The following is a 23692-nucleotide window of genomic DNA, read 5'->3' as shown; positions in this document are numbered from 1 at the left end:
CTCCATGAGAGCCCTGATTCCCTTGCAAGGTAAATTAGACACACGCCGGTCACGCCAGAGTCCCAGAAAAGGTTTTAATTCCAGTCCCTGAAATCTGGGAGGCGGACACCAGGAACCGCCTTGAGAAGGAAGACCTGGGGAGCCTGCCTTCTCACCTCCAACAGCCAGGACACAAAGGTCCCCCAAATATCATTTCTGGCCCAGAGTTCCCGTGAAGTGGGACCCAGCTCACTGGCTCGGTGACTAGGGAGCCGGGTCCAAGGTCAGCAGAAAGGATGTTGCTTTGGCTTAAGATGAGACACATCTTCATCAGGGAGGGCACCGCGAAGGCTGACCTTCGGTGGGGGCAGGTGGTGGGCTGGCCGGGGATGGAGGAGACAGTGTTGCCTGGCTAAGGCAGCTCCAGGCCACAGTTGAACAGGGCCCTGAGGAGGGGCAGAGGAGGAGTCCAGACCAGTGGCAGCTGGAGGGGAGGGCCACAGCAGCACTGCAAGGCTGGCTGGGCAGACGCTGAGGGGCCCGTCAGTCTGCCTTTCTGCAGCAGGTAAGTTCAAATGCTGGGTTTGCTGCCAGCTGCTCCAAGGGCCCCCTGGCTGTGAACAGCAGGGTCAAGGTCCTGGGGGTACACAGGAAGGGAAAAACCACTGCAGGTGAGAGGACGCCGAACCAAGAGGGAAGCAGGCACTTCATGTGGGGCACTGAGAGGAATGGCCTCAGTCTGGCCCAGAGCAGGCAAGGCCAGGAGGGCACAGGTCAGCTCCACACCCCTGATTCCTGGGCCTCTCTGGTACTCTGGGCCCGCCAGGCCGGCTGCTAGGGCTCAGCACTCCACCCTCCCTAACCAGAGCTGGCGGGGCGGGTCCATCACCTAGCCCCATTACTCACCCCCGCCCTAGCTCCCACAATGCCCTCACACCCAGACCGTCCTGACTCTCTCAGGCCACTGATCTGACACAGATCCTGCCTCCCTCTGGGCTCCTTTCCTGGAGGCTGGGCTGGGGGAGGAAGAACAACCCCGGTAGTTTGTGGGTTTTTTTGACCAGGGATCGAACCCGCGCCCCCTGCAGTGGAAGCGTGGAGTCTTAACCACTGGACCGTCAGGGAAGTCCCGACCCTGCCGGTTCTTACCATCTGATTTTCTCTTCTGAGGGGACACGGCTGCTCTTGCCTGGGTGGGTAAGAAGAAAACCCCCCTGAGAGCCTGCCTCCAGCTTGGCAAATCCCCCTTCCACCATCAGCCTTTCTGAGGTGGAGGTGCTGCTGGGTCCGGGCTGCCCTAGAGGGGTTGCCGGGGTATAAGATCCCTTCTAGGCAAAGGTTTGATGTGCTCTCCTGTCAGAGACTCAGGCAGCCCAGCTGCTTTCCCGCCTTCCTGCCCTCCCTTTACCCCCACCCCCATCAAAACCTGCCCTGCAACAAGGGGCTGATGTAGACTAGGAACTCCCTCCTCCAGAACAGCCTCAGGCCAAACGAGGCTTGTGAGCTCAAGCAATGCCAGGGAACCTGGGCTGAAGGCAGAGGGTGCCGAGGGCTGAGCAGAGAGCTTCCCAGGCCCTCAGGAAGTCCACACGTGGAGCGCCTGCAAAGCCCAAAGCTGGCATCTGGTTGGGGAGGGGGCGCTGCACTGCCAGCCCCCATCCTGAGACAGGCAGCACCGGACCCACCTTTTTGATGGCTGTCCAGTCCTCCAGGATGTCGATCTCCTGCAGCATGTACACGATGTAAGGGCCTGCAGTGGGGGTCAAGGAAGCAGGAAGCCTGGTGGAGGGGGCAGGTGACGGGCCTTGGCCCGGGAGCTCCAACACTCAGAAGAGGCGGTGCTGTGGACATCGGGGCAGGGAGCCGAGGACCTAGTTAAGAGCTCAGGCTCCACCTACCTCTTGGCCCCCGGGTTCTCGGCAGGGTGGAGAGGTGGCATGGCTATGGCCTATTTCACCCACTCCACGGGGGCCTTCCAGCCTCAACCCTACCACTCCTCAGCTCCCCTCACCTATTCTCCGGTCTCAAGGTCAGAAGGCCAAGGTCCATGCCACCCACTCAGGGATCTGGCCCCTTTCCCCATCTACAAAGAGACTCTAGTCTCCTCTGTCCTGAAAACAACGCTCCTTCGGTCTCACACTCCCCTGTGGGGACCAGCCACTCTGTCCCCCTGATGTCTCCACACCCTCACCTCCCATTCACCCTTCAAGTCTCTGCAGTCCAGATTCTTCCCTCCCTCCCTGCGTGAACCTGATTCCCACCACCAGGAGGTCAGTGCCCTGAGAATCTGGTTGCTGCAGGAATATGAGGGGTGGGGTGGGGTGCACAAGAGAATTCAATTCAATTCAACTCCGTGCTGCTGTGCCAGGAGGGAGGAAGGCACAGCAGGCCCTGGACCAAAGGGACGCACGCCTGGGGCGGGGCAGAGATGACCATGCCCAGATGGGAGGCAGGTGCCCCAGTTTAGGTACAGGGGTAATATCTAAATAGCCATTTCGGCAGGGAAACCAGGAGAGGCTTCGTGGAGGAAGTAACAACCGAGACGAGCACTGAGCAGGCACACGGGCAAAGGCAGCCGATAGGAGAATGGAAAGTCAGCAAAGGCATGGGGGTGGGAAAGCCTGGGACGTCATGGGAAAGCCAGAAGGGCCTCAAAGGAGAGCTCACTCCGGAAATTACGGGGAAATCTTTGGATGGATGTTTCTACTTTTTTACGGTCCACACAGCCTAGGAGGACCCCGCAAAAAATCCCTGACGGCTGGATTTGACTGGACATGGCCACAGGATGCCAGATGACCATAAATGAGTCTGGTCTGCCTCTGTCTTGCGTGTCCCTCCACCCTCCTCCGCCCTGACCTCTCGCCCAGCTCGGGCCACCGTGGGGGAAAGGATACCGGAAACAAGAGGGGCCTTCTTCCTCTTGCTGGGCGGCACGGAGCCCCAGGTCTTCGAGCTGCCTCTGGCGTGTAGTTTGTCATCCCACCACTCTGTGCCCCAGACCAGGGTCAGGATTGGGGTGCCGGCCATCCCAGGACGCCCCACCCCTGTAGCCTGTGTCCCTCACCCAGGCCAGGCCAGCACTTCCCCATCACTCGCGCCCCTACCCCAACCAGGGCAGTGCAGAGAAGCCTGGGCTTGGGGTTGGAAGCTGAGTTCAACCCTGGGAAAGAGGTCACCATGATTTTGTGAGGCTCACTTTCTTCATCTGTTTCATGGACAGGGGTACGATAATAATTCCTCCCTCCCCAGTGCCCTGTATGAACATCGGCCTGTGGACATGGAGAGGACTTGGCCATGGCATGTGCGTGCGTCAGAATGACACCTCCGTTCTGGAAATTGAGCAGGGGGGCAGGGGACCCGCTCTTCCTGAGTCCCCACTGTGTGCCAGGCTCTGGGCTAGGCGCTTCCCTGGCTGCTTTCATTCAGTCCCCACAGTGACCACGAAGCAGGTCCTCTTACAACCCCCCTGTGCAGGCAGGGAAGCTGAGGCCAAGATGGGGGGCAGGCACTGAAAGCACAGGGCCTGGGGCAGGGGTGCCCAGCCAGCCGCTCGCCTCACCAGAGCTGATGTCCAGGCTCTGGCGGTCCTCCTCCAGCCTCTGGATCCGCTCCTGCAGCTCCCCCTGCAGGGTGTCGTAGAGCAGCAGCTTCTCACTCTGGAAGAGGCGGAGTGGCTCAGCCAGGCAGGCCGGGGTGGCCACTTCCGTCCCCACCTAGCGCCCAGCGCCCGGCACATTCACCTCCAGGTGCTGCTTGGCTCCCTGCAGCTCACACTCGTACTTGTTCCTGATCACGTCCAGACAGAAGCCCTTGTAAATCCCTGTGGAGGGAGGGAGAGGGAGGTCCTGCTTGGCCAGGGACCCAGGGGCCCATAAAGGGGGGCCAGGGGCACGGGTGAGGCCGAGCAGGGACGAGAGGGGAAGGGGACAGAGAGCCATGGCTTCTGGTAGGGGAACAGGGCACACACCTGCCACCTGAATGCGGATCTTGAGGCTCCGCTGCAGCCCCCCGAGAGGCTCTGTGTATTCGGGCGCCCTCTCAGCTCCCACCTCCTCCAGCCGCACCCGCAGCTGACTCAGCCGTTCCCTGAACAACCTGGGAGGTAAGAGGCAGCCGCGCACCCATGTGCTCGCCCGTCAAACACGAGCGGAGCGCCCGCTCCACAGCAGGCCCCAGCCAGCCCTACCCGGACCCAGGGTCCCTTGCTCACTTCTCCTTCAGCTCCGAGAACTGCTTCTCCAGGTCCAGCATTTCACTGACGCACTCGCTGCGGCGGCGCTCGTAGCCCTCATCGTCCATCTCTGGGACAAGAGGCCAGTCAGGGCAGGCAGAGCGGGGGCGGGCGGGCACGCGGGCGTGTGGGGCTCACCTGAGCTCTCCTCCTCGGACTCGGTCTGGCTGCCGCTCCGTTCCTCCTCGCTCTCTTCCTCCTCCCCATTCATCTCGGCGGCTGAGTCGCCCTCTGCTTCCATCTCCTCTGTGTCTTTGCTTGGAGGCTGGACAGGCATCTGGGCTCTGGGAGTAGGAGTGGAGCCATCACTCGCCACTGCCCACAGCTCTGAGCGGGAAAGTGGCCACTTGGGAAGTCAAACCAAGCCTCACTGCAGACGGGGACAACCGGGGGGGTGACTGGACTCGCCACACCCTGGGCACACACTGGGTGGGGCAGGTGCAAGTGGCCCTGCCTGCACATCTCCCGAAGCCTGGGAACCACAGAAATGCCCATGCCCTTGGACGCTGCCAGTGATCCCAATCCCGGGAACAGTGGCCAAGGTGACGATCCATAAGATGGGAAAGGCCAAGGTGGGCTCCCCACTGTCTGTGGGACTGGGCCCAAACATCTGACTGGGGCTTTCAAGGCCCTGCAATAGACTGGACTTGAACTGCTGGTCCGGCTCCTTCACCCCACCTTCTAATGCTTAGTTCTCAAATATACCATGCACTTCCTACCCAGTGCCCCCCGCCCGCCGTGCTGCTCCTTCTGCCTATGATGCCACCACTTCTCTTCCTGAGAACACTCTACAATGCTCATCTTCTCACCGTGCTCAAATCCTATCTCCCTCTGCTTCCTCTAAGACCTCACGTCATCAGTGCTCCCGTCTTCTGCATCCTCCACTCTCCCTCTTGACAGCTCTGTCCCATGAAACTTTAGACGCGCTCAGGAATTTCCCACCATATAGAAAAAGCAGAAACACAAAACTTCACCCCACTCCACTCAATCGCCCCCCGTTTTCCACCTTTTCCAGGCCTTGCTCTTCCTACTTTCACCTCCCGCTTGTTCCAGTCTGTTTCTGTATCATCGCTCTCAGCTGAAACTGATCCTGCAGAGTTAACAGATGACCTCCTTGTACCTAATGCCAGTATTTTTTGGTGCTTACCTCAGGTTGACTTCTCAGCAACACTGAACACTGTTAAGCATTCCTTCATTTATTCACTCATTTAATCTTTATTGAAAATCTAATATATGCTAGGTACCATCAGACACCACAGTAGGAAGCAGGCACAAGTGTGACAGAAAGACAGTCTCTGACCTCAAGGAGTTTACAAGTTCCTGGATGAGAGAGAGGCCAAGAAGCAGATCATTACTGTGGGGTGAGAAGAGTTAAGATGAGGGGCATATGGGAGAGATAGCTAAACTGGGACCTCGAGCCTGCTGCAGTTTTGAGGGCAGAGGAAGGTGGGCCAGACAGATGAACTGAGCTGGTTGAGGGAGGGAGCATTTAACCAGAGTAAGTAGCGTGAGCAAAGACCCCGAAAGGAGAGAAGGGGCAGGGTTGGGGGCACCTGGGTCTAAGCCTCAGAGAGAAATCTGGGCTGCAGAGATCTGGTCATCACATATAGTGAGTTCTTCAGGCCTTGGGAGAGGGTGCAACCAGCAAGGCAGAATGTGTGGAGTAAGAAGGGGCTCGTGATGGAACTCCCAGGGTCACCAAAGGGGCAGATGATGCGACCCCTGCAAAACAGAAGGAAAGTAGCAAGAGATGGAGGAGGGAAAACTCAAAGCATGGAGAGAACTTCAGAATGAAGGAGACGTGACAGTGCCAAGTGCGGCCAAAAGATCACTCAAGAGGAAGAATAAATAGTCTTCTCAACAGATCATCTCTTTGTCTACTGGGGGCTTCTGGTTCACTGTGATATGCTTGTCTGGGCACTTCTCTTGTAGTCCTTTAGTTCCGTGTAGACACCCTTCCTTATTTATGTACATGTCTATTGGCCCATTCTCATGTCTGTCTCCCCAACCAGTCTGTAAGCCTCGCCAGGGCTGGGCTGCACATGCGCTTTATTCGCCTAGCACAGTACTAACTCATTTGATGACTGGAGGATTTGCAAATACAAATTAAACCAAACAAACTTTTGCAGGGCAGGGATTGGCTTTTACTTCTTGGTAGCCCCCGGCCTCTGTAGTGGTAGCAAACGTCAATTCAAGTAAATTAACTGGCCTAGCCTAGAGGACAGTTTCGAAACATTCCTCAATGATTTCACAAATGATCTGACCCTGACCTGAAAACCTCGGTTCTCCAAACCAGCCTCATCTTTCCCATTCTCAAGCCTCAGTTCCTGCATTTCCCAAACTTCGCAATTCCTCTTCACTGTTAAATATATTAATTTTGGAAGATGCAGCGGTAGGTAAGTCCTACCTTTCCGGACCAGAAAGGGTGAGGGGTTGGGGGAGGTCTCTCCAGCAGTCTGAGTCTACTGGGTGAGCTGAATTAAATCACAACCTCCCCCTCCTTACCTTGGGTATAAAAAGAGAATAATAAACATTGCAAGCGATAAGGAATGGAAAAGCAAATTATAAGGCACTGTGTACAGGCAGTTTATCTCTCAGAAAGTGAGCATGTCGAGGGCAGGCCTCCTCGAAAGGAAGATTCTTCCCTACCCTTGAAGAAGCCAACACAGCCCCTCTACGGCGCGCCGAGAGCCCCCCGTCCCGCTCCATCTGCGTACGCGCGGGCGCGGGCGGGACAATCACTGGCTCTTCCACGGCCAGCACCGGTCCCGCGGCCCCCGGCACGCATCCGGCCGGTTAAGTCTCCGCTTCGGCCCTGGAGATTGGGCCGGCTCCGACCCACTGGCCGGAGAGGGCGAACCAGGCGCCAGGGTTGGCGTTACGCACCCGCGGGGAGTGGGGCCTCCGGCCTCGCGTCCGAGACTCCCTGAGAGGTGCCGGAGGCAGCCGGTACTGTCCACCGCCGCGGGGCTCCCAGAAGCGCCGAGCGAGCCTTTTTTCCTGAGGCGAGAGCCTGTCCACGCTTCCGCATGCGTCATCAGCAGGCGCCCGTCGGAGTGCTCACAATTGGACAGCTCGGGGCTAGGCATGCCGGGATACCGCGGGCCGGTTTCCATAGCAACCGACTGAAATTCACACAGGCTTTCAACAGGCAGGGAAGGCCCTCGTGCGTTTCTTGCTTTGCAGCCAGCGCGCCTCGGTCCGCAGCCACCACCCACGGCTTGAAAGGGGAGAGCCCGCGACCTGCTCCCCCACCCCGCCCGGTTCAGGAGAGTAATGGAGCCAGCTTTAGGTGTGAACACTCATTTATTTACACATTGTAGTCGGTAGGCAAATTACCCAGCCCAGCCTATTCAGGGGTCCAGATTCAGACTCCCACGCACAGAGCCTGCAGACCCATCCCTTCTCCAGGGCCCCCGAGACGGAGGCCTAAGACAACCAGGAAGTTGCCCAAAAGCTAAGAACTAAATTCAACGCCTTCAACTGATTTCTTTCCAAAATGCCCATTTTGTTAAGTACTCGGACTTCTCAGCTCTGCCCCATTCATACTTTTTGCTCTCCTATAGCCCACCCACCCAAGAGTGTTAATAACAATAATAATAACAACAATAATAATACTGTAATAATATTAATAATACTTCACATTTGTACGAAGCTTACAGAATGTTTTCACATGTAGCATCTCATCTGAACCTCCCAACAGTTCTGTGAGGTAGGTATTCTCACCTCCCTTTAACAGATGGGGTAACTGAGGCTCAGAGAGCGAACGGGATTTGCTCAAGGCCACACAACTAGTTAGTGGTTAAGCTAGGACTTGATCCCAGCATCCCATACTCAAGTCCAGTGTTCAAACACCACAGCTACCACTGTAAAGTGGAGTGACATTTCTTACCCCAGTCAGGCCTGAGGTGCGGCCTAAGGAGTGAGGAGGCTGAGACTTCTCAGACTAGGGGAGGGAAGGGCTCAGCAGTGACGCGGGGAGTCAGGGTACTTGGCCTTCAACTCCTGTTTGAACTGACGGTAAAGGATCTTATTGTGCTGATTTTCGGCCTCTTTCTGGGGATGGAATTTCAGAGCTTCTTTGAAGCCCTTATGAACCAGGAAACCTTCGTTCAACACCTCGAAATCGAATCCTGCCACGTGCAGCTCACAGGCCTGTGGGGGAAGAGACAGGTCAGCAAAATTTGATGACATTCCTAGGGCAGAGACTGACATCCCTGCTCGCTCCAGCATTCCCATTCCTCTGGAGGCATCCTGGATCTTCCAACCATCCCACCACCTCCTGAACTATGATCCCTCCTGCCTCATTGCCTCTTTTCCATCCAGAGCCACTCATAGCTCCCTGACCCCACCATCCATCCTGCCCCATTTCCCCTGCCCTCTCCCTTATGAGCACCTGGCTGATACGATTGAAGCCATACTGCCGAAAGCGCTCGTCGAAGTTGGGCACCTTGCCTCCGGCCACGTAGAATGGCTCCCAGGGGTCTTGCCAGGGCACCACGTAGGCAGGCCTCAGCAAGGTCTCTTCTGGCAGGTTGACCCAGCGGGAGTAGTTGGTGGGCGCCTGGCAGGGGGTGCACAGCCCATAATAGAAGGGCCGCACCTCGCCCACCTGGTAGAGCTGCAGCAGCTCGTTTTTGTTCGTGGGCATGCGGCGGGCTCGACGGATCTCGAAGGCAGGCACCACCAGCGCTGTGCCCGCCCACTGCTTGCTCTGATCCAGCATTTCTCGCAGGCCTCTCCACAGCCCCTCACTGGGCACCATGTCCACGTCGATTACCAGGGCATAGTTGGCCCCCTCACGAGCCAGATTCCTCAGCAGGTTATTGGGGTAGGAGACATTGGTGCCCAGCGCGTAATTGATCCCGGGCTGGGCCACCCTGGCTAGCTTGTCAAAGACCTCCTGGCAGGACCGCAACAGGGCAAACTCCCCTGGCTCCCGGGGGTCGGGCACGGCGGCCTCATAGCGTGAGGGGCACACAAGGTGCATGGCAACCCTGGCACGCATATCGGGGCAGTGGCTGCTCAGCGCGTAGGTCAGCACCGTGGCCAGCTGCGCCTCCTCCTTGGTGGCGGCGAACACCGACACGGATAGCGGGCCCTCCCAGCGCTCCAACAGGCCCGATAGGTGCAGCAGGTTGTCCACACTGGCGTGAGTGGCCAGGATCACATCGTTGGGGTCCATGGTGGTCTTCAGTAGGCCCCTGTAGACGCGATAGTCGCCGCTAGCGTCCAGGACGCCTCCGGAGGCCAGCGCGGTGCGAAGCTGCGCCTTGACTTGATCCACCGACCGCGGGGACGGGGGAAAGAATTCAAAATATTGGTCTTGCTCCTCCTGCCCGTGCAGCCCGGACAGCAGCGACAGGTAGAGCAGCTGCAGCATCGCCACCAGCATTAGCGCGGCCAGCAGCAGCTGGTAGAAGGCGCACCGTATGGCGTAGGACATCTGCATGGCTCTCGGGGCTCGCGGCGCGCAGCAGAGACCACCGGGCCGCAGCCTCTGCCTGCCGCCGCAAGCCCGGATTTACCGCAGCCTGCCGAGCGCGGCCGAAGCGAGCCGAGGCGAGCCGAGCCCCTCGCGCAGCCGCGCCCGCCCGCCCGCGCCGGCCTCGGGCGCGCCAGCTCGCCCCCTGTGCGCCGGGAGGAGCTACTGCATTCTCTGCCCGCGCCGCGCGCTTTGTAAACGCTGGAAACTGCCCGCCACCGCTCCGCCTTGCCTGCTGGGTTCCCAGAAACAGGCACCCCCCTCCTCCGGGTCAGTGCGCGACCTCCTGGACCAAGCGCGTCCTGAAACCCCGGCGCGCTCGTCCCCGACTTAGGGAGGGGAAATTGTGGCAGAGCTTGGCTGCAGAGGGGTGAAGGATGGCGCAGGTTCCCGCCTGTGGCAGGCGGAAAGGAACACAAAAAGCCCCTTTCTGTCCGCCGTCTCTCCCTCCTCTAGGTCTCATCACGTCTGTACTGAGGAATGCCTGCGAGGGTGCCGGGAGGCGCGGAGATGAGAGATAAAGGAATGTGGAAAAGAGTGCTGCACGTGGGACGAGGTGGCCGAGTGGTTAAGGCGATGGACTGCTAATCCATTGTGCTTTGCACGCGTGGGTTCGAATCCCATCCTCGTCGGTCGTGTTTTACAGTGGAGATGATTCTTAATTTTCACAACCCGATGTCTGGAGCAGCGGGTCGAAGAGAACTGAACAGGAGGTGGGACCCAGTTCCGCCCGGATCTTCTGTCTTTGTTCAACCTGCATTCCTGGCCGTTTCATACTCCAGGTACCTGGACCTTATGGGAGGAGGTTGGAGGTGTGCTTTTCCTTCTCCCTAGAAAGAGGGCCCGGGGTTTGGTGGCACCTAAAAACCAGAACCGGAATTCTGGCCAATGCTAAATTGGGGGCCAATATGTTTTCCGCAGGAACTAGAGAAAACCACCCTGGAGGAGCTGCTCTGTCTAAAGTACTGGAACTTGATGGTGGCAGTGGCGGTGATGCTTGATCATTTAAATTATTAATCTATTCAGCGCACTGATTCCCCTCCCCCAGCACTTCTCCCAGGGCAGAGACCTTGTTTGTATCCACACACCTGCCTCCCTAACACACACACACACACACACACACACACACACTTAAGCAGAAGGCCTCGAATATCTAACACCAGTCAGCGTACACAGAAGGTGCTTGATAAGTGTTTGTGGAATGATTGCTCCATGGACTCTTTCAAAGAGGAGAGGCTGTGGGGAAGGGCAGGTACTTTGATATGTATTGTAGTAACTGTTCGAGCGCTGTGAATCTTGGAAAGGTGCTTTAGGACAGTCAGGGGAGGACCTGGAACGTCAGGATAAGGTGTTCGCCGGCTACTCCACACACAGTAGGGAGCCAAGGTTGTTGAGTTGAAGAGTGATCAGGAGACCTATATTCTGCGGCTCCAGCTTGTGGAATCTGATGCTGTCTCCAGGTAGACAATGTCAGAACTGAGTTGTGTTGTAGAGCACTTAGCTGGTGTCAGAGAATTGCTTGGTATGGGGGGGAGAAAACCACGCATCAGAATTGATGCCAAAATTGTCTGTATAGAAATAAAACTGAATTTTGTGTATTCTTGAATCCTGCAACTTTGCTGAAGTCATTTATTAGCTCTAATTGTATGTGTCGGTGTGTGTATTCTTTAGGATTTTCTGTATGTGTGTGTATCACTTGTGATTATGGATAATTTTCCTTCTTCCTTTCCAATTTGGATGCCTCTTATTTCTCTTTCTTGCTCAGTTGTTCTGGCTAGAATGTCCAGTACGAAGTTGAATAGATGAAATGGTGAAAGCAGGCAGCCTTGTCTTTTTCCTGATCTTAGGGGGAAGACTTCAGTCTTTCACCATTAAGCATGAAATTGGTTGTGGATTTTTCATAAACACTCTTTATCAGGTTGAGGAAGTTCTTATTTATTCCTTGTTTGTTGAGTGTTTTTATCTTGAGAGGATGTTGGATTTTGTCAGATGCTTTTTCTGCCTCAGTTGAGATGATCATGTGGTTTTTCCCCTTCATTTCATATTTGGTGTATTACAATGATTCATTTTTGTAGGTTGAAACACCTTGCATTTTAGAGTAAATCCCACTTGGTCATGGTGTATAATTCTTTTAATATGTTGCTGGGTTCAGTCTGCTAGTATTTTGTTGAGGAATTTTACATCTATATTCCTAAGGGATATTAGTTTGTAGTTTTCTTTTCTTGTGATGTCTTTATCTAGCTTTGGCATCAGGGTAACGCTGGTCACATAGAATGACTTAGGAAGTGTTCCCTCCTCTTGTATTTTTTTGAAGAGTTTGAGGACTGGTGTTAATCCTTTAAATGATTGGTAGAATTTGCCTGGGAAGTCATCTGGTCCTGGAGTTTCCTGGGAAGTTTTTGATTACTGATTCAATCTCATTCCTTGTTATAGATATGTCCATACTTTCTATTTCTTCTTGAGTTACTTTTGGTAGTTTGTGTGTTTCTAAGAATTTTTCCATTTCATCTAGGTATCTCATTTGTTAGCATACAGTTATTCATAGTGTTCTCTTATAATGCTTTTTATTTCTGTATAATCAATAGTAATGACCCCCTTTGATTTCTGATTTTAGTAATTTTCAGGTCTTCACTTTTTTTCTTAGTCTACTCAAAGGTGTGTCAATTTTATTGACCGTTTCAAAGAACCAACTTTTGGTTTCATTGATTTTCTGTGTTGTTTTTCTATCTTCCATTTTGTTTATCTCCAATGTAATCTTTTTTTTTTTTTTTTTTTTTTTTTTTGGCCACATTGGGTCTTCGTTGCTGCGCACGGGCTTTTTCTAGCTGCGGTGAGCGGGGGCTACTCTTTGCTGCGGTGCACAGGCTTCTCATTGCGGTGGCTTCTCTTATTGCGGAGCACAGGCTCTAGACACACGGGCTCAGTAGTTGTGGCTCGCGGGCTTAGTTGCTCCGTGGCATGCCCACTCTAATCTTTATCATCTCCTTCCTTCTGCTAGTTTTGGGTTTAATTTGCTTGAGGTCCTCCTTTTTAATGAGGCATTTACAGCTGCAAGTTTCCTCTCAGCACTGCTCTTGCTGCATCCCATAAAGTTTAGTATGTTACCTTCATTTCCATTTGTCTCAAAGCATTTTCTGATTTCTCTTTTGATTTCTTTTTTAACCCATTAGTTATTTAGGGGCATGTTGTTTAATTTCCACATATTTGTGAGGTTTCCAGTTTTTCTATTATTCGTTCCTAGTTTCGTTCCACTGTGATTGGAAAAGATACTTTGTGTGATTTTACTCTTTTAAAAATTATTGCAGGGACTTTCCTGGTGGTCCAGTGGGTAAGACTCCACGCTCCCAATTCCGGGGGGCCCGGATTGAATCCCTGGTCGGAGAACTAGGTCCTGCATGCATGCCGCAACTAAGGAGTCTGTGTGCCGCAACTAAAGATCCTGCATGCCGCAACTTAGACCTGGTGCAGCCTAAATAATTTTTTTTTTTTTTTTTTTTTTTTGCGGTATGCGGGCCTCTCACTGCTGTGGCCTCTCCCGTTGCGGAGCACAGGCTCCGGACGCGCAGGCTCAGCGGCCATGGCTCATGGACCCAGCTGCTCCGCGGCATGTGGGATCTTCCCAGATCGGGGCACGAACCTGTGTCCCCTGCATCGGCAGGCGGATTCTCAACCACTGCGCCACCAGGGAAGCCCCTAAATAAATATTTTTTAAAAATTATTGCAACTTTGTTTTGTGAGCTAATATATGATCTTCCCTGGAGAATGTTCCGTGTGCACTTGGGAAGAAGGTATATTCTGCTGTTTTTAGGTAGAGTGTTGTGTGTATGTCTGGCCTGTTTGGTTTGGAGTGTGTTCAAGTCCTGTTTCCTTGTTGATCTTCTGTCTAGTTGTTCTATCGTTTATTGAAAGTGGGATCCTGAAGTCTCTATCATTGTAGAGATGTCTGTTTCTCCTTCAATTTTGTCAATTTTGGCTTCATAGTTTTTAGGACTTTGTTGTTAGGTGTGTATATGTTTATAATTATTATATCTTCTTGATGGAGTTACGCTTTTACGAATATATAATATCCCTCTTTGTCTCTTCAATGATTTTTTAATTAAAGCCTATTTTTTCTGATATTAGTATATCCACCCCAACTGTCTTTCTTGGTTACTGTTTACATAGAATATCTTTTTCCATTCTTTAACTTTCAACCTATTTGTGGTTTTGGCTCTAAAGTGAGTTTCTGGTAGATAGCAAGCATATAGTTGAATCATTTTCAAATCCATTCTGACAATCTTTGACTTTTAATTGGAGAGCTGAATCAATTTACAAACCAGCAGGTGTCCTCCTCATAAAAAGGTGAGCAACTGGAGGATAAGGACTGACCTTGCAATGTTTGTGTCCCTCCACCAAGCCTGTCTCAGTGCCCTCCACACAGAGCCCTCTCCAACTGTTTGCTCATGGACACTGGCTGCTTCTGAGGGAACCTGGGCCTGTTGGCAGAGCTGTGTCAGGCTGGGGATGTGGCGGTGGCCAGGGGGCCTGGGCATCAGGAGAGGGATGAGCCAAGTGTAGCCCATCAGCCCAAGAATTTTTCTAACATCAAAACCAGCTGCATCCTGATCTGATGGGAAGGTTGGGCTAGGTACACGGGGAAGGAGGACAGGAAGAAGGAATTCCATGTTGTGACATCATAAGGACATCTTTCTGGGCCCATCGTCCACTGCTCAGCCCAACCCGGCTGAACGCGGACCAGTACCACTGGGTTCCCCAGGATGGCTGGGTCTGGCAGGTCTAGGGAGCTTTTGGGTACAACAGACAACAGTCTCTGAAGGTAGAGAAGGAGAAGGGGACCTAGGAAGTACTGGGGTCCTGCTCCCACCAGTCCCAGCCAAAGGGTACAGCTAGGTCTAGTGGTCTGCACAAAATAATCCCAGAACTACAACTACCATTTAGTAAATGTCAGTCTGTACTCCAGTGCTTTCTCCAGGACTGCAGTCTCCAGGAATCCCAGTTCCCACTGCTGGGAAAGGGCCTGGCTTCGAACCCAGGACTGTGGGTCAGGGCACATGCACTTAACCACCAAGTTAAACGGCCTCTGTAGAGGCAGCAGCCTTCTCTTCTGTGTGCCTTCTCCTCTCTCTAATCCCCTGGTTAGGCCTCAGCCCTAAGGCCCTTCAGCGTTTGTCCCCAGCCCACTGCCCCAGCCTCATCCTCTCCCGTCCCCTTCCTCACACCCTAGGAGTTTCCGCTCCCCCGTGACCTGTCGCCAGAAGTCCCCACTGTTCCCTGAATATTCCGTGTCCATGCCTTCCACATTTTCTGGTACCTCTCCTGGGATGCCCCTCCCCCACCTCAGCCCAGCAAGCTCATATTCATCCCTCAAGGCCCAGCTCAGGGGACACCTCCTCAGGGATGCTTGCCCCAACTTCCCAGTTGAGATCACTGGCCCCCTCTTCTAAGAGTTTCATATTACACATTCTGCAGGGTCCTCACAAGCCCCATCACAAGTTACATTCTATTTCCCATGGCCTTGGGAGGAGGGTCACAACTCCTTCGCTGTGGGGAAGCAGAGGACACCGGTGGGGGAGAGAGCGATAGTCATCCATGCGGCCAGGCACTCTGCCCGGGAGCACAGGGCTCCTTGCAGGCCAGTACCCCTGGGCCATGATGTGGTCAAGAGGGCCCAGCGCAGGGATGCCCACAAATCCCTGCCACTCTCAGGGCCTTGGTCATCCCATCTGTCAAATGGGTACAATCATCCCCACCCCACCCAGCTCATCAAAGCCAATAGAGCTGAAAGCACTTTGGAAAGTGAATTCATTGTACAAATGGAGAAGGTTATTATTAGACCCAGGAGCAGGGTCAGAGAGAAAAAACAAGCAAAAAGGTGGAGTAAGTGCTTAGGGCTCTCGCCTTGAGCCCCTCAAGGAAAAGGGAAGCAGGCCGTGGGCAGGAAGAACAGCACCTACAGGGAGGTGGGGGCTGGGTCCTGGCTCTGCCAAGAACTGGTCACTTCCCCCTGGGACTCGGTTTCCTCACCTGTACAGAGGGGAGCACAATCCCTGCTGGCCTCCCTCCAAGGGCCTCAGTGTGGCTTCAGTGAGAGAGCAGGTGCAGAAGAGCTTTGCAAACTGTAAAGTGCAGTGCACACATGCAGGCTAACTGCAGTTCTGCGACCCAGGCCCAGCTGGGCTCTGGGGAGTGGACACAGTAAATGCCGGCGACGAAAATCCTGTTTGAGGCCCAGAGGGTCCTTCGAGCACCCTCAGATCCTGAACTCCTTCTCCCTGTCCCCTCAACTTCCCTGGAATCCTCTGTTCTGGAGTCCAGGAGACTTGACCATGGTGTCACTGAGGCCTGGAGAGAAGAGGAGCTCCTGTCCAGGGCTGGCCCCCCTCCCACTCTGAATCTCAAGCTGCGGCCACACCAACCACACAGTTGGCAAGTTCCCACCTGTGGCCTCTGAGCCCCGGCACTTGGCCAGTGAGTTTCTCATGATTAACAAATGCACTCCTGGTGGTGAGGAAGGGCCATTGTCCTCGGCCCTCTTTTTCCTGATCATCGTCCTTTCAGTGAGGTCTGTGTGCATCTAGATAGTCTGTCTCTGCGTCAACTCCACTCCTGGGGAGGGTTAGAATGGCAGGTGGTGAATTCTTCCTTGCAGCACCCGAGGTGGCCACCAGCCCAGGAAAGAGAGCAGCACCCGCCTCTTCCTGGGACCCTCGGACCGCGGGGCCCCAGCCCAGCAGAGGCTTGAGCCTGGCCCACCATTCCCCCTGTGCTGGGTCTCAGCTCCGAAGAGAAGATGCTGGGACAGACCTGGACGGAGCACTTCAGAGCAGCGCCTTGAGGAGGAAGGAGAGCGAGGCTCCACAGGAGAGCCCCAGAGCCAGGAAGAAGGTCATGAGGGTGCCGGCCACCTCCCTCTCATGTGGCAGCACCTGCCTAGAACACACAGGAGTAGGAGCTCTTAGAAAATGTCAGGCCCAACCTGGACCCAGCCCTGTGCCCTCCGCCCTCCTAACAACAGGACGCCTGAGTTCTAGTCTGGGCTGACCCAACCTCTGGTCGCTATAATTAGGCCCTTCTCTCTGGACTCCAGTTTCCTGATCTGTAAAATGGGGCCACTGGACATAGACATCTCTCACGCCCCTGGGGCCTAGATGCAACTGCCTTCCTTCCTGGCAAGATGTCCCCTACCTGGTCCTCCCGGTCACCTCTGCTCTCCCTGGATTCTCAACTCCATTTTCCCTAGAGTAAATAGCCCAGGAACTCTGCTTGTGATCAAAACCTTAGCTCCCTTGCAACTGAGAATTTGGGGGAGCAGCTGGGCCCTAAGGAATGACAGTCCAACCCATTTATTTCACAGATGGCGAAACTGAGGACCAGAGAGGAGGCCCCAAAATCAGTGCCTGGGCTACTTTACTGTGAAGGAACCTCCCCAGCCAAGTCCTCCTCTCCCCAGCTCCTGGCCTGGGACCGGCTCAGCAGTTAAAGCCTGACCTGACAGGTGGCACCAGTGAGGCCCCTCAAAGAGCTAGCCCACCTCCCTGCTCCCAGGCCCTCCCCCCCACCTTCCCATCCCCCAGACCTGGGCGCCAGGCACATGGTGAGGGACACCAGGTAACCATTTGAAACAGCAAAAAGCAACATGAAAGTGATGAAGTAGGCGTCCTGTGGGAAGAGGATGGGCAGCCGGGACCTCTTGGGCACGTGGCACAGCATGAAGAGTGGCACAAAGAGGACGCGCAGGCAGACCAGCAGGGGCAGCAGCCGGCTGTCTTTGTCTGGCTGCGGCAGAAGGTTGGGGTGAGGGTGGTCCCTGGGAGCAGGGTCTCTGCTCCAGGGACACCCCAGATAGACTCAACTATCACTTCCCCTGACCTACTCCATGTGTGCCGGTGAGGACCCAGCACTTGGGCCTCTGGAGAGCGAGCAGCTGGGCCAAGGCCACCCAGCAATCAAGGACCAGCCTGGGGCTAGACTTTGCCTCTCCTGAGCTCCAGTTCGTGCTCTCTCCATGGAACTAGACAAGCATCTTCGGTTTTCAACGTCGGTGGCTCTGAGCACCCCTGGGTTCCGAAGACCCCTCTGGGGAAGATGGGTTTGGGAGCTGGGGATCCAGGCCCTGTCCTGGCTTGGATGCACAGCTTGTGGGATCTTAGTTCCCCGACCAGGGATTGAACATGGGCCCTTGGCAGTGAGAGCTCGGAGTCCTAACCACTGGACCGCTGGGGAATTCCCAGAGCAGCTACTCTTTGATCTACTTTGTTTGTTGTGTGTCCTTGGAAGTTTTCATGTAAAGAAGCAGCATCTTGGCTAAAAGCAATCTAAATACTAGGAATCTTGTCTGACCTCCCACGTGGTGCAGGAAACTCCACATAACAGTCTCTAAGCACCAGGGCCTGGGCCCTAGGCTGGATGCTGGAGACACAGGTCAAGTGGACAAGGCTTCTGCTTTCAAAGAGTTCACAGTCTAAGCCCTGGCTTGCATATCTCCAGGGGCCAGGTGCTCACTGCTAAACCAGCCAGCTGTTCCATTACCAGACCCAGACCAGTGGGACTGTTGGGACATCACCTTTCTATGCTCTTTCACACCCTCTGATCCCCGACTGCTTCCCCAAACCGTCAGATCACCCCAGCCTAGGTGTGCTCACCCACAGGAAGTAAGAGGTCAGGCTCCGTCCCAGACAGTCCATGACGTTGAAGAGAAGGAAGCAGCAGATGGGGTTGAAGAACTGACCTGGGAGGGAGAGAGGGCTTATCCTGGTCCTGGCTGCCCTCTTCCCTCTCTGCCCTTCATTCCCACTGCCCTGTCCTCTTCCGCTTCCCAGCACTCACTCCACTTCCCAGGGCTGGTGGAGCTGGTCACCATGGCTGTGATGGCTGGGAAGACGGACAGGGTGACTGTGAAGACCAACACGAGGCACAGCGCCGTCAGCCAGATCTGGGGGTCGGAGGCAAGGGTGTGAGCAGGCAGGCAGACCCAGAGCCCAACACGCAGCCAAACCCTCCTGCTCAAGCCCTGGCCCAGGAACAGGGCACTGGGGCCTGGCCCAGCCTGTCTCTGACCCACCATGACCCTGTCACCTTGGGTGGACCAGGTGAGTACAGGCCTCAGCGCATTCTAAGAGTCTCTGGGGCAGGCTGGAGAGAGCAGCCCTCTCTTCCCCAGGGGTGGTGGTTGGGGGCTATATCCAAGCCAAACCTTCTGGAAGACAATGAAAACTGAAGGTTTCCCTGGCTTCTGGGGTTCCTCTGGCTCCATCTCTGTCTCCTTCTCAGGGTCAAGATCCAGAGTCAGCACTGCCCTTTGGAGGCTGTTGGGAATCCTGTTCTTCTCATCTGGGGCAAGAGGGGAGGGCAGGGTCATGCCTGTGACCCACGCTTGTGACAACCAGGCCCGAGGGAAGGAGATTCCAAGCAATTAAAACAAGTGACCCGCCACCAGCCCAGGGTGCAGGCAAAGAATTAACAATGGAAAGATGCCGAGCTACTATTTATTAAGCCCACACTTGTGCCTGGCAGAGTTAAGCACCTTACATGGATTATTTCACTGCCATTGCTTTACAAATAAAGAAACTGAGGCTCAGAGGGGTTACATGACTTGACTAAGGTCACACAGCTTGGGTGTTATGAAGCTAGAATTCAAACTCAGACACACTAGGATCTAGAACTTGTGTGCCTGAAGCTCTACTGCCTCCCCATTTTATAGAGGAGGAAACTGAGGCCCAGAGGGCAAAGGGATGACTTTAAGCCCATTGACTTCCCTTCAAGATCTTCTGCCTCTGATTACACGAGGCTACTAGGGATGAGGGTTCTAGTTGGGGACGGAGGGGAAATGCTTCCCTGTGGTGGTGGCTCTAGCCTCTGCTGGGACCTCCACCTCCCTGGCAGGGTCCCGGGCTCACCAGGCTTGAGGAGCTCAGCTTTGGTCTCCAGCTCTTGACCTTGCGCCTTTGATGGTTTCTTGGCCAGGTAGTAGCGGGCAAACTTCTGCAGAAGGAAAGCGTTGTCCCTGCCTGGCTTGGCTGAAGTGCCTGGATCCCTCCCCACCCTGTTGACTTAAAGGCTGGGGTCCCCCAGTGGCTGACTCCTTTGGGGATCAGGGCTGGGCCCAGGTCCCCTCTGCCTCCTTTGGCCTCTCTCAGGGCCTCAGACTCAGGGCTGTATCTGTGATGCTCTGAAGTGGGCCTTGAGCCCAATACCAGGCTCACCAGGTGGGGCAGGCTCAGGTAACACACGATGGACATGAGGATGCCCACGCAGGGCGTGATGAAGTACCCCAGGGCGGAGGTCTGGGCATCCACACCACCTGTGCAGAAACTTCAGCTGCAGAAGGGAGGTGGCTGGTCCACCAGCTCCCGCAGGGCTAGCAACTCTTTTCCTGCTTCGCATTATGCATGTCTCAGATTCACCTCCCGGCATCTTCCACTCCTCCCACTAACAGACTCAGGACCCTTGTGCCGGGGGCCCCAGCCCAGCCCTTCACTCCTCTCACTCTTCCCCATGTGTCATTTTTGTTGAGCACCTACTATGTGCTCATTAGTACTGCATGCTCCTTACAATCTGAGGATGGAACTATAATAATCATTCAGGTGGGGAACCTGACACAGGTAAGGGCCAGCCAATGCCCCCAGCTAGGGAGCAGTGGAACCGGGATTCAAACCCAAGTCTATCTGAATCCCAAACCTGTGCCCCCTTCCCTCAACCTCAGCCTACTGCCACATGCCAGTGCTGGCCTCAGGGATCCTGCCCCTGGCCCCAAGTTAACCCAATCCTCACCTAGTCATTCTCTCATTGTATAACTCAAGAGCCCCAAACCCAATCCCCAGCTCCCCCATCACCCCATCACCTCCATCTCCACCAAAGCCCAAGGCATCCTGCTCTTGGCACATTCTCTCTGCTCCCCAGATTCCCAGAGGCCACCCCTGCCCTCCAGCCACCCAAGTCTACTCACTGGCCATGGACATGAGCATGGCAAGAGCAGCGAAGATCCCAGCCAGGCCCTGCCCGCTGAGGAAGAGGGTGCTGTACGTGGAAGGCATGGTGCCCAGTTGCCCGAAGAGGCTGCCCTGCAGAACCGCACAGAAGGCTGTGGAGGGACAGGATTGGGGGCCGCTGCTCAACTAGGCAGGCCTTGGGGACTCCCTGGAGGAGGTGTTGGCAGGGTGCCTAGGGGACTCCGGACTAGGTTGGGTAGGCATGTTCCGATGTAACACCCCACATTCATCCCTCCTCCGAGGTGCAGCCCTAGGTGTGAGGGGCTAGGGGCCAGGAGACCTGCTCTTAGGTCACTGTGGGGCCTTGGATGAGTGACTTTTCTTCCCCACTGGGCCTCAGTTTCTCATCAGGGATATGGGTGATGCTACTGCTGTCTTCCCTTCTTGGATACCTTGGGCCCTTTCAGTAAAAAGAAGAGGCTGGGCTGAAGCCCTGGGGGGCTGGGTGGGGAGATGGGGAAGGGCAGCGGTGCTCACAGTTGATGAACCAGACAGAGGCCATGGTGATGGAGAAGAAGGGCTCGGGGCTCATGTCCACCTTGACCAACACCGCCGTCAGGGTAAAGAGCAGCAGGATGACCAGCAGGCTGCCCAGAATCCGCACAGTCTCAGAGATGCTGCTCAGAACGGAGGAGGGCAGCGTGGGCATCGCTGGGCCCAGGCCAGGTGAGGGGAGGGGGCAAGAGTCTCATCCCAGGGCTGGACAGTGGGGGCTGGGGAGAGATGCAGGGGGGAGGGGAGGAAGCATGGAAGGTCTTCCCTGGGCCCACATGGAGCTGCCTCAGCAAAGGCAGGGAAGGGACAACAGAGGGATGGCCTGGCATTGAGCCCAAGGGGCAGGGCTTCTCACCACTGGTACAGGAAGGAGTTGAGGAGTGTGAAGAGCAGCAGAGGCAGCTGGGACAGCAGTGTCACCCAGTTGTTGAAGTTGAAGGTATCTGCAGGGCTCGTGTGGTTGGTGCCCAGGGTCTCAGTGGTGCCGTTGGCCCCTGCCAGACGCCCCTGGAAGTACTGCCAGGATGCCAGGGGAGTGGGGTACAGGGTCACCCTACAACCTACCCTCAGGAACCCCCCAGCCTTCTCCCTCTGCCTCCTCCCATGCTTGGGATTGCTCCGTTAACTTCTGCGGGACTGACTCTGTCTTTGCACCGTCCCCAGCACCTGGCACACAGTTGGAGCTCGATGAACGTGCATTGAATTGAACGGCTGAAGTCTGGGACCGAGCCCAAGCACTAAGAACCCCCAACTTGGGCTTTGCTCCATCTTTGGATCACCCCTCCTCTCCTGTGCCCTGGCTCCAGCCCCCACCCCCACTCCTGCAGCAGCTTCCAGGTTCCCCAGTATTTATGGAGCTCCTACTGTAAGCCAGGCTCTGGCCCAGGTGCTGACCAACTGCTTTCTGTCTGGAACACACATCCTGCCACGACTCTGCTTAACTCCCCCGCTCCCCGTCCATGGCTCCCTGTTGCCTGCAAGGCAAAGCCCCAAGGTTTTGGAACAGCATTTGGGCCCCTTCAGAACCAGACCCTGGTCTCCCTTTTGGGCCCCATTTCTTGTTCCGTCCTGCTAAGCTCCAGTCACCCCAAGCTCTGGCCCTTTCTCTGAAAAAGCTGGTACTCTCCTGCCTCTCGGTGTCTTTGCAAGGCTGCTGTCTCTGCCTGGAGTGCCCTCTCCCCTCCTACCACTCCCCTCCCCCAACACAAATGCTTTACCCAAGTTACAAATCACCTCTTCCGTTAAGCAGAAGGAATTGCTCCCTCCCCTGGGGACCCACAGGGCTCTGCTCCAAGCCTGGGATGGCACATGTCATGTTACATTATTTATATTTCTTATGCACCCATCTTGCTCTCAAGACCATGGGCTGATTCATCTCTGGGTCTCCAGGGCCCAGCACAGAGCCAGGCAGTAAAGAGGCATCTGGAAAGTTGTTGCATTTAATATATAAGAATAACCCAGTCCCAAGGAGAACACCAGCCCCACATTCCTGCCTTCCCTTGAAAGAATGTAAGCTCCGTGAGGGTGAAACCTTCCTCTGCTATGTTTCCTTCTGTACCCCCAGTGCCAGGAATTCTAGGTGTACATTAACTATTTGTTGGATGAATGAATGTAATTCATGCTATTTCAAAGAAAACCAAAGGCTTGGATAACCCAATTTTTGAGTGACTAGCAAGGAATAATGACAAACAGGGGAAGTAGGTGGGTAGCTCCTTGCTGGTTCCACAGGATCCCCTGACCTGGTGGCCTTGCCCCTCTAGGATCTGGGCATCCCTCAAAGCTTGTTCGTCCTAGCCATGAGAGAGGCACCTCCCCTCTCTGAGGATCCTGCCTCAGCCGACAAACGGACATAATGAGGAATCAAAGGCGGCGTGGTGGGGAAAGGCAGCTGGAGGGACGGACGGTGGTTGTGACCGTGGGGCTGTCACTCCAGCCACGAGTCTCACCGGGATGGCTGTGATGAAGAAGTTCCAGGGAAGGAGGGTGCCCAGCCCCAGGATGAAGAAGCTGATCCCGACCAGGTGGTAGCTGTGAGGATCATTCAGAAGGTCACCCGGAGGACGTCCCGCTTCGGCGGCCCCTCCCACCTCCCAGGGCAGCTCCTCCAGAGAGCGGACTACAACCCCCATCACCCAGGCTCAGGCACCCGAGGGAGGCGGCTGACGGGAATTGTAGTTCCAGCTGGTCTGCTTTGCGCTTTGGAGAGCCCGAAGGGAGCGGGTCTGAGCTGCCCACGGCCACCGGATCCCCATACGCACCCCATCCGGTCCCCAACTCGCCTGTCCTGCGGGGCGTCTCCTCGCGCCATGGCCGCCCAGCGGGATGCGCCCGGGTGGGAGAGAAATGGGGAAGCCGCACCTGCACCTGCTCCCGGGCCCGTGGGCCGAGCCGGGGACCCAGGAGGCTAGGTCTTGCAGGTGGTGGACAGGGGAAGGGGGGCTCGGGTCTCCCCGAGTCTGGAGCGGGGTAGGGGGAGGCTGGAGCCGGGCAGGGAGCCTCGGGCCGATTTCGCCT

The 23692-nt window shown here is 55.4% G+C and overlaps 3 protein-coding genes, 1 long non-coding RNA gene and 1 other non-coding gene across 11 annotated transcripts; 2 read left to right on the top strand and 3 right to left on the bottom strand.

Annotated features, from left to right (window-relative positions):
* Positions 1-60: 60 nt before the first annotated feature.
* On the bottom strand, positions 61-7256 carry BRMS1 (BRMS1 transcriptional repressor and anoikis regulator). 7 transcript variants are annotated; one of them, XM_033417158.2, is made up of 11 exons: positions 7097-7256; positions 4349-4494; positions 4190-4280; positions 3947-4074; positions 3720-3799; positions 3539-3635; positions 2874-2966; positions 1665-1729; positions 1129-1168; positions 886-995; positions 61-616 (listed from the first exon to the last, which is right to left on the bottom strand). In XM_033417158.2, exons 1-11 carry the CDS (start codon positions 7246-7248, stop codon positions 551-553), a joined length of 1068 nt encoding a protein of 355 aa, XP_033273049.2. In that variant the 5' UTR covers positions 7249-7256; the 3' UTR covers positions 61-550. The 7 variants fall into 7 exon arrangements, with proteins under 7 accessions (XP_033273049.2, XP_033273056.2, XP_033273092.2 ...); XM_033417165.2 differs by having other exon boundaries at positions 3947-4065; XM_033417201.2 differs by lacking the exon at positions 7097-7256 and adding an exon at positions 5020-7036.
* A 241-nt stretch (positions 7257-7497) lies between these two features.
* Positions 7498-9776, bottom strand: B4GAT1 (beta-1,4-glucuronyltransferase 1). Its single transcript, XM_004264407.3, has 2 exons — positions 8607-9776; positions 7498-8365 (listed from the first exon to the last, which is right to left on the bottom strand). Exons 1-2 carry the CDS (start codon positions 9660-9662, stop codon positions 8174-8176), a joined length of 1248 nt encoding a protein of 415 aa, XP_004264455.1. The 5' UTR covers positions 9663-9776; the 3' UTR covers positions 7498-8173.
* A 123-nt stretch (positions 9777-9899) lies between these two features.
* LOC117198985 (uncharacterized) lies at positions 9900-11301 on the top strand. Its single transcript, XR_004480167.2, has 2 exons — positions 9900-10477; positions 10617-11301. It is a non-coding gene; the product is annotated as an uncharacterized LOC117198985 (long non-coding RNA).
* On the top strand, positions 10246-10327 carry TRNAS-GCU (transfer RNA serine (anticodon GCU)). Its single transcript has one exon. It is a non-coding gene; the product is annotated as a tRNA-Ser (tRNA).
* Positions 11302-13389: 2088 nt separating the features above from the next.
* Positions 13390-23439, bottom strand: SLC29A2 (solute carrier family 29 member 2). Its single transcript, XM_033417223.2, has 11 exons — positions 23125-23439; positions 21534-21694; positions 21161-21300; positions 20641-20775; positions 19898-19995; positions 19592-19676; positions 18889-19025; positions 18522-18627; positions 18338-18423; positions 17272-17471; positions 13390-16625 (listed from the first exon to the last, which is right to left on the bottom strand). Exons 1-11 carry the CDS (start codon positions 23305-23307, stop codon positions 16514-16516), a joined length of 1443 nt encoding a protein of 480 aa, XP_033273114.2. The 5' UTR covers positions 23308-23439; the 3' UTR covers positions 13390-16513.
* Between the last annotated feature and the right edge of the window lie 253 nt (positions 23440-23692).

The sequence above is a fragment of the Orcinus orca genome, chromosome 8, assembly GCF_937001465.1.
Source record: "Orcinus orca chromosome 8, mOrcOrc1.1, whole genome shotgun sequence".
Classification (NCBI taxonomy): domain Eukaryota; kingdom Metazoa; phylum Chordata; class Mammalia; order Artiodactyla; family Delphinidae; genus Orcinus; species Orcinus orca.
This window is presented reverse-complemented; position numbering and strand designations above follow the sequence as displayed.

What these genes read in the sequence shown, in the direction of transcription:
- B4GAT1 (XM_004264407.3), bottom strand. Translation starts at nt 9,662, where the DNA reads ATGCAGATGTCCTACGCCATACGGTGCGCCTTCTACCAGCTGCTGCTG. An exon ending in GCTTCAATCGTATCAGCCAG is followed by an intron (nt 8,366 to 8,606) that starts GTGCTCATAAGG and finishes CTTCCCCCACAG; the next exon opens with GCCTGTGAGCTGCACGTGGC.
- BRMS1 (XM_033417158.2), bottom strand. Translation starts at nt 7,248, where the DNA reads ATGACGCATGCGGAAGCGTGGACAGGCTCTCGCCTCAGGAAAAAAGGC. An exon ending in GATCCGCATTCAGGTGGCAG is followed by an intron (nt 3,800 to 3,946) that starts GTGTGTGCCCTG and finishes CTCCCTCCACAG; the next exon opens with GGATTTACAAGGGCTTCTGT. An exon ending in TTGTGGGAGCTAGGGCGGGG is followed by an intron (nt 617 to 885) that starts GTGAGTAATGGG and finishes GTGTACCCCCAG; the next exon opens with GACCTTGACCCTGCTGTTCA.
- SLC29A2 (XM_033417223.2), bottom strand. Translation starts at nt 23,307, where the DNA reads ATGGGGGTTGTAGTCCGCTCTCTGGAGGAGCTGCCCTGGGAGGTGGGA. An exon ending in ACCTGAGCCTGCCCCACCTG is followed by an intron (nt 19,677 to 19,897) that starts GTGAGCCTGGTA and finishes TTCCTTCTGCAG; the next exon opens with AAGTTTGCCCGCTACTACCT. An exon ending in TTTTCATTGTCTTCCAGAAG is followed by an intron (nt 18,628 to 18,888) that starts GTTTGGCTTGGA and finishes TCCGACCCCCAG; the next exon opens with ATCTGGCTGACGGCGCTGTG.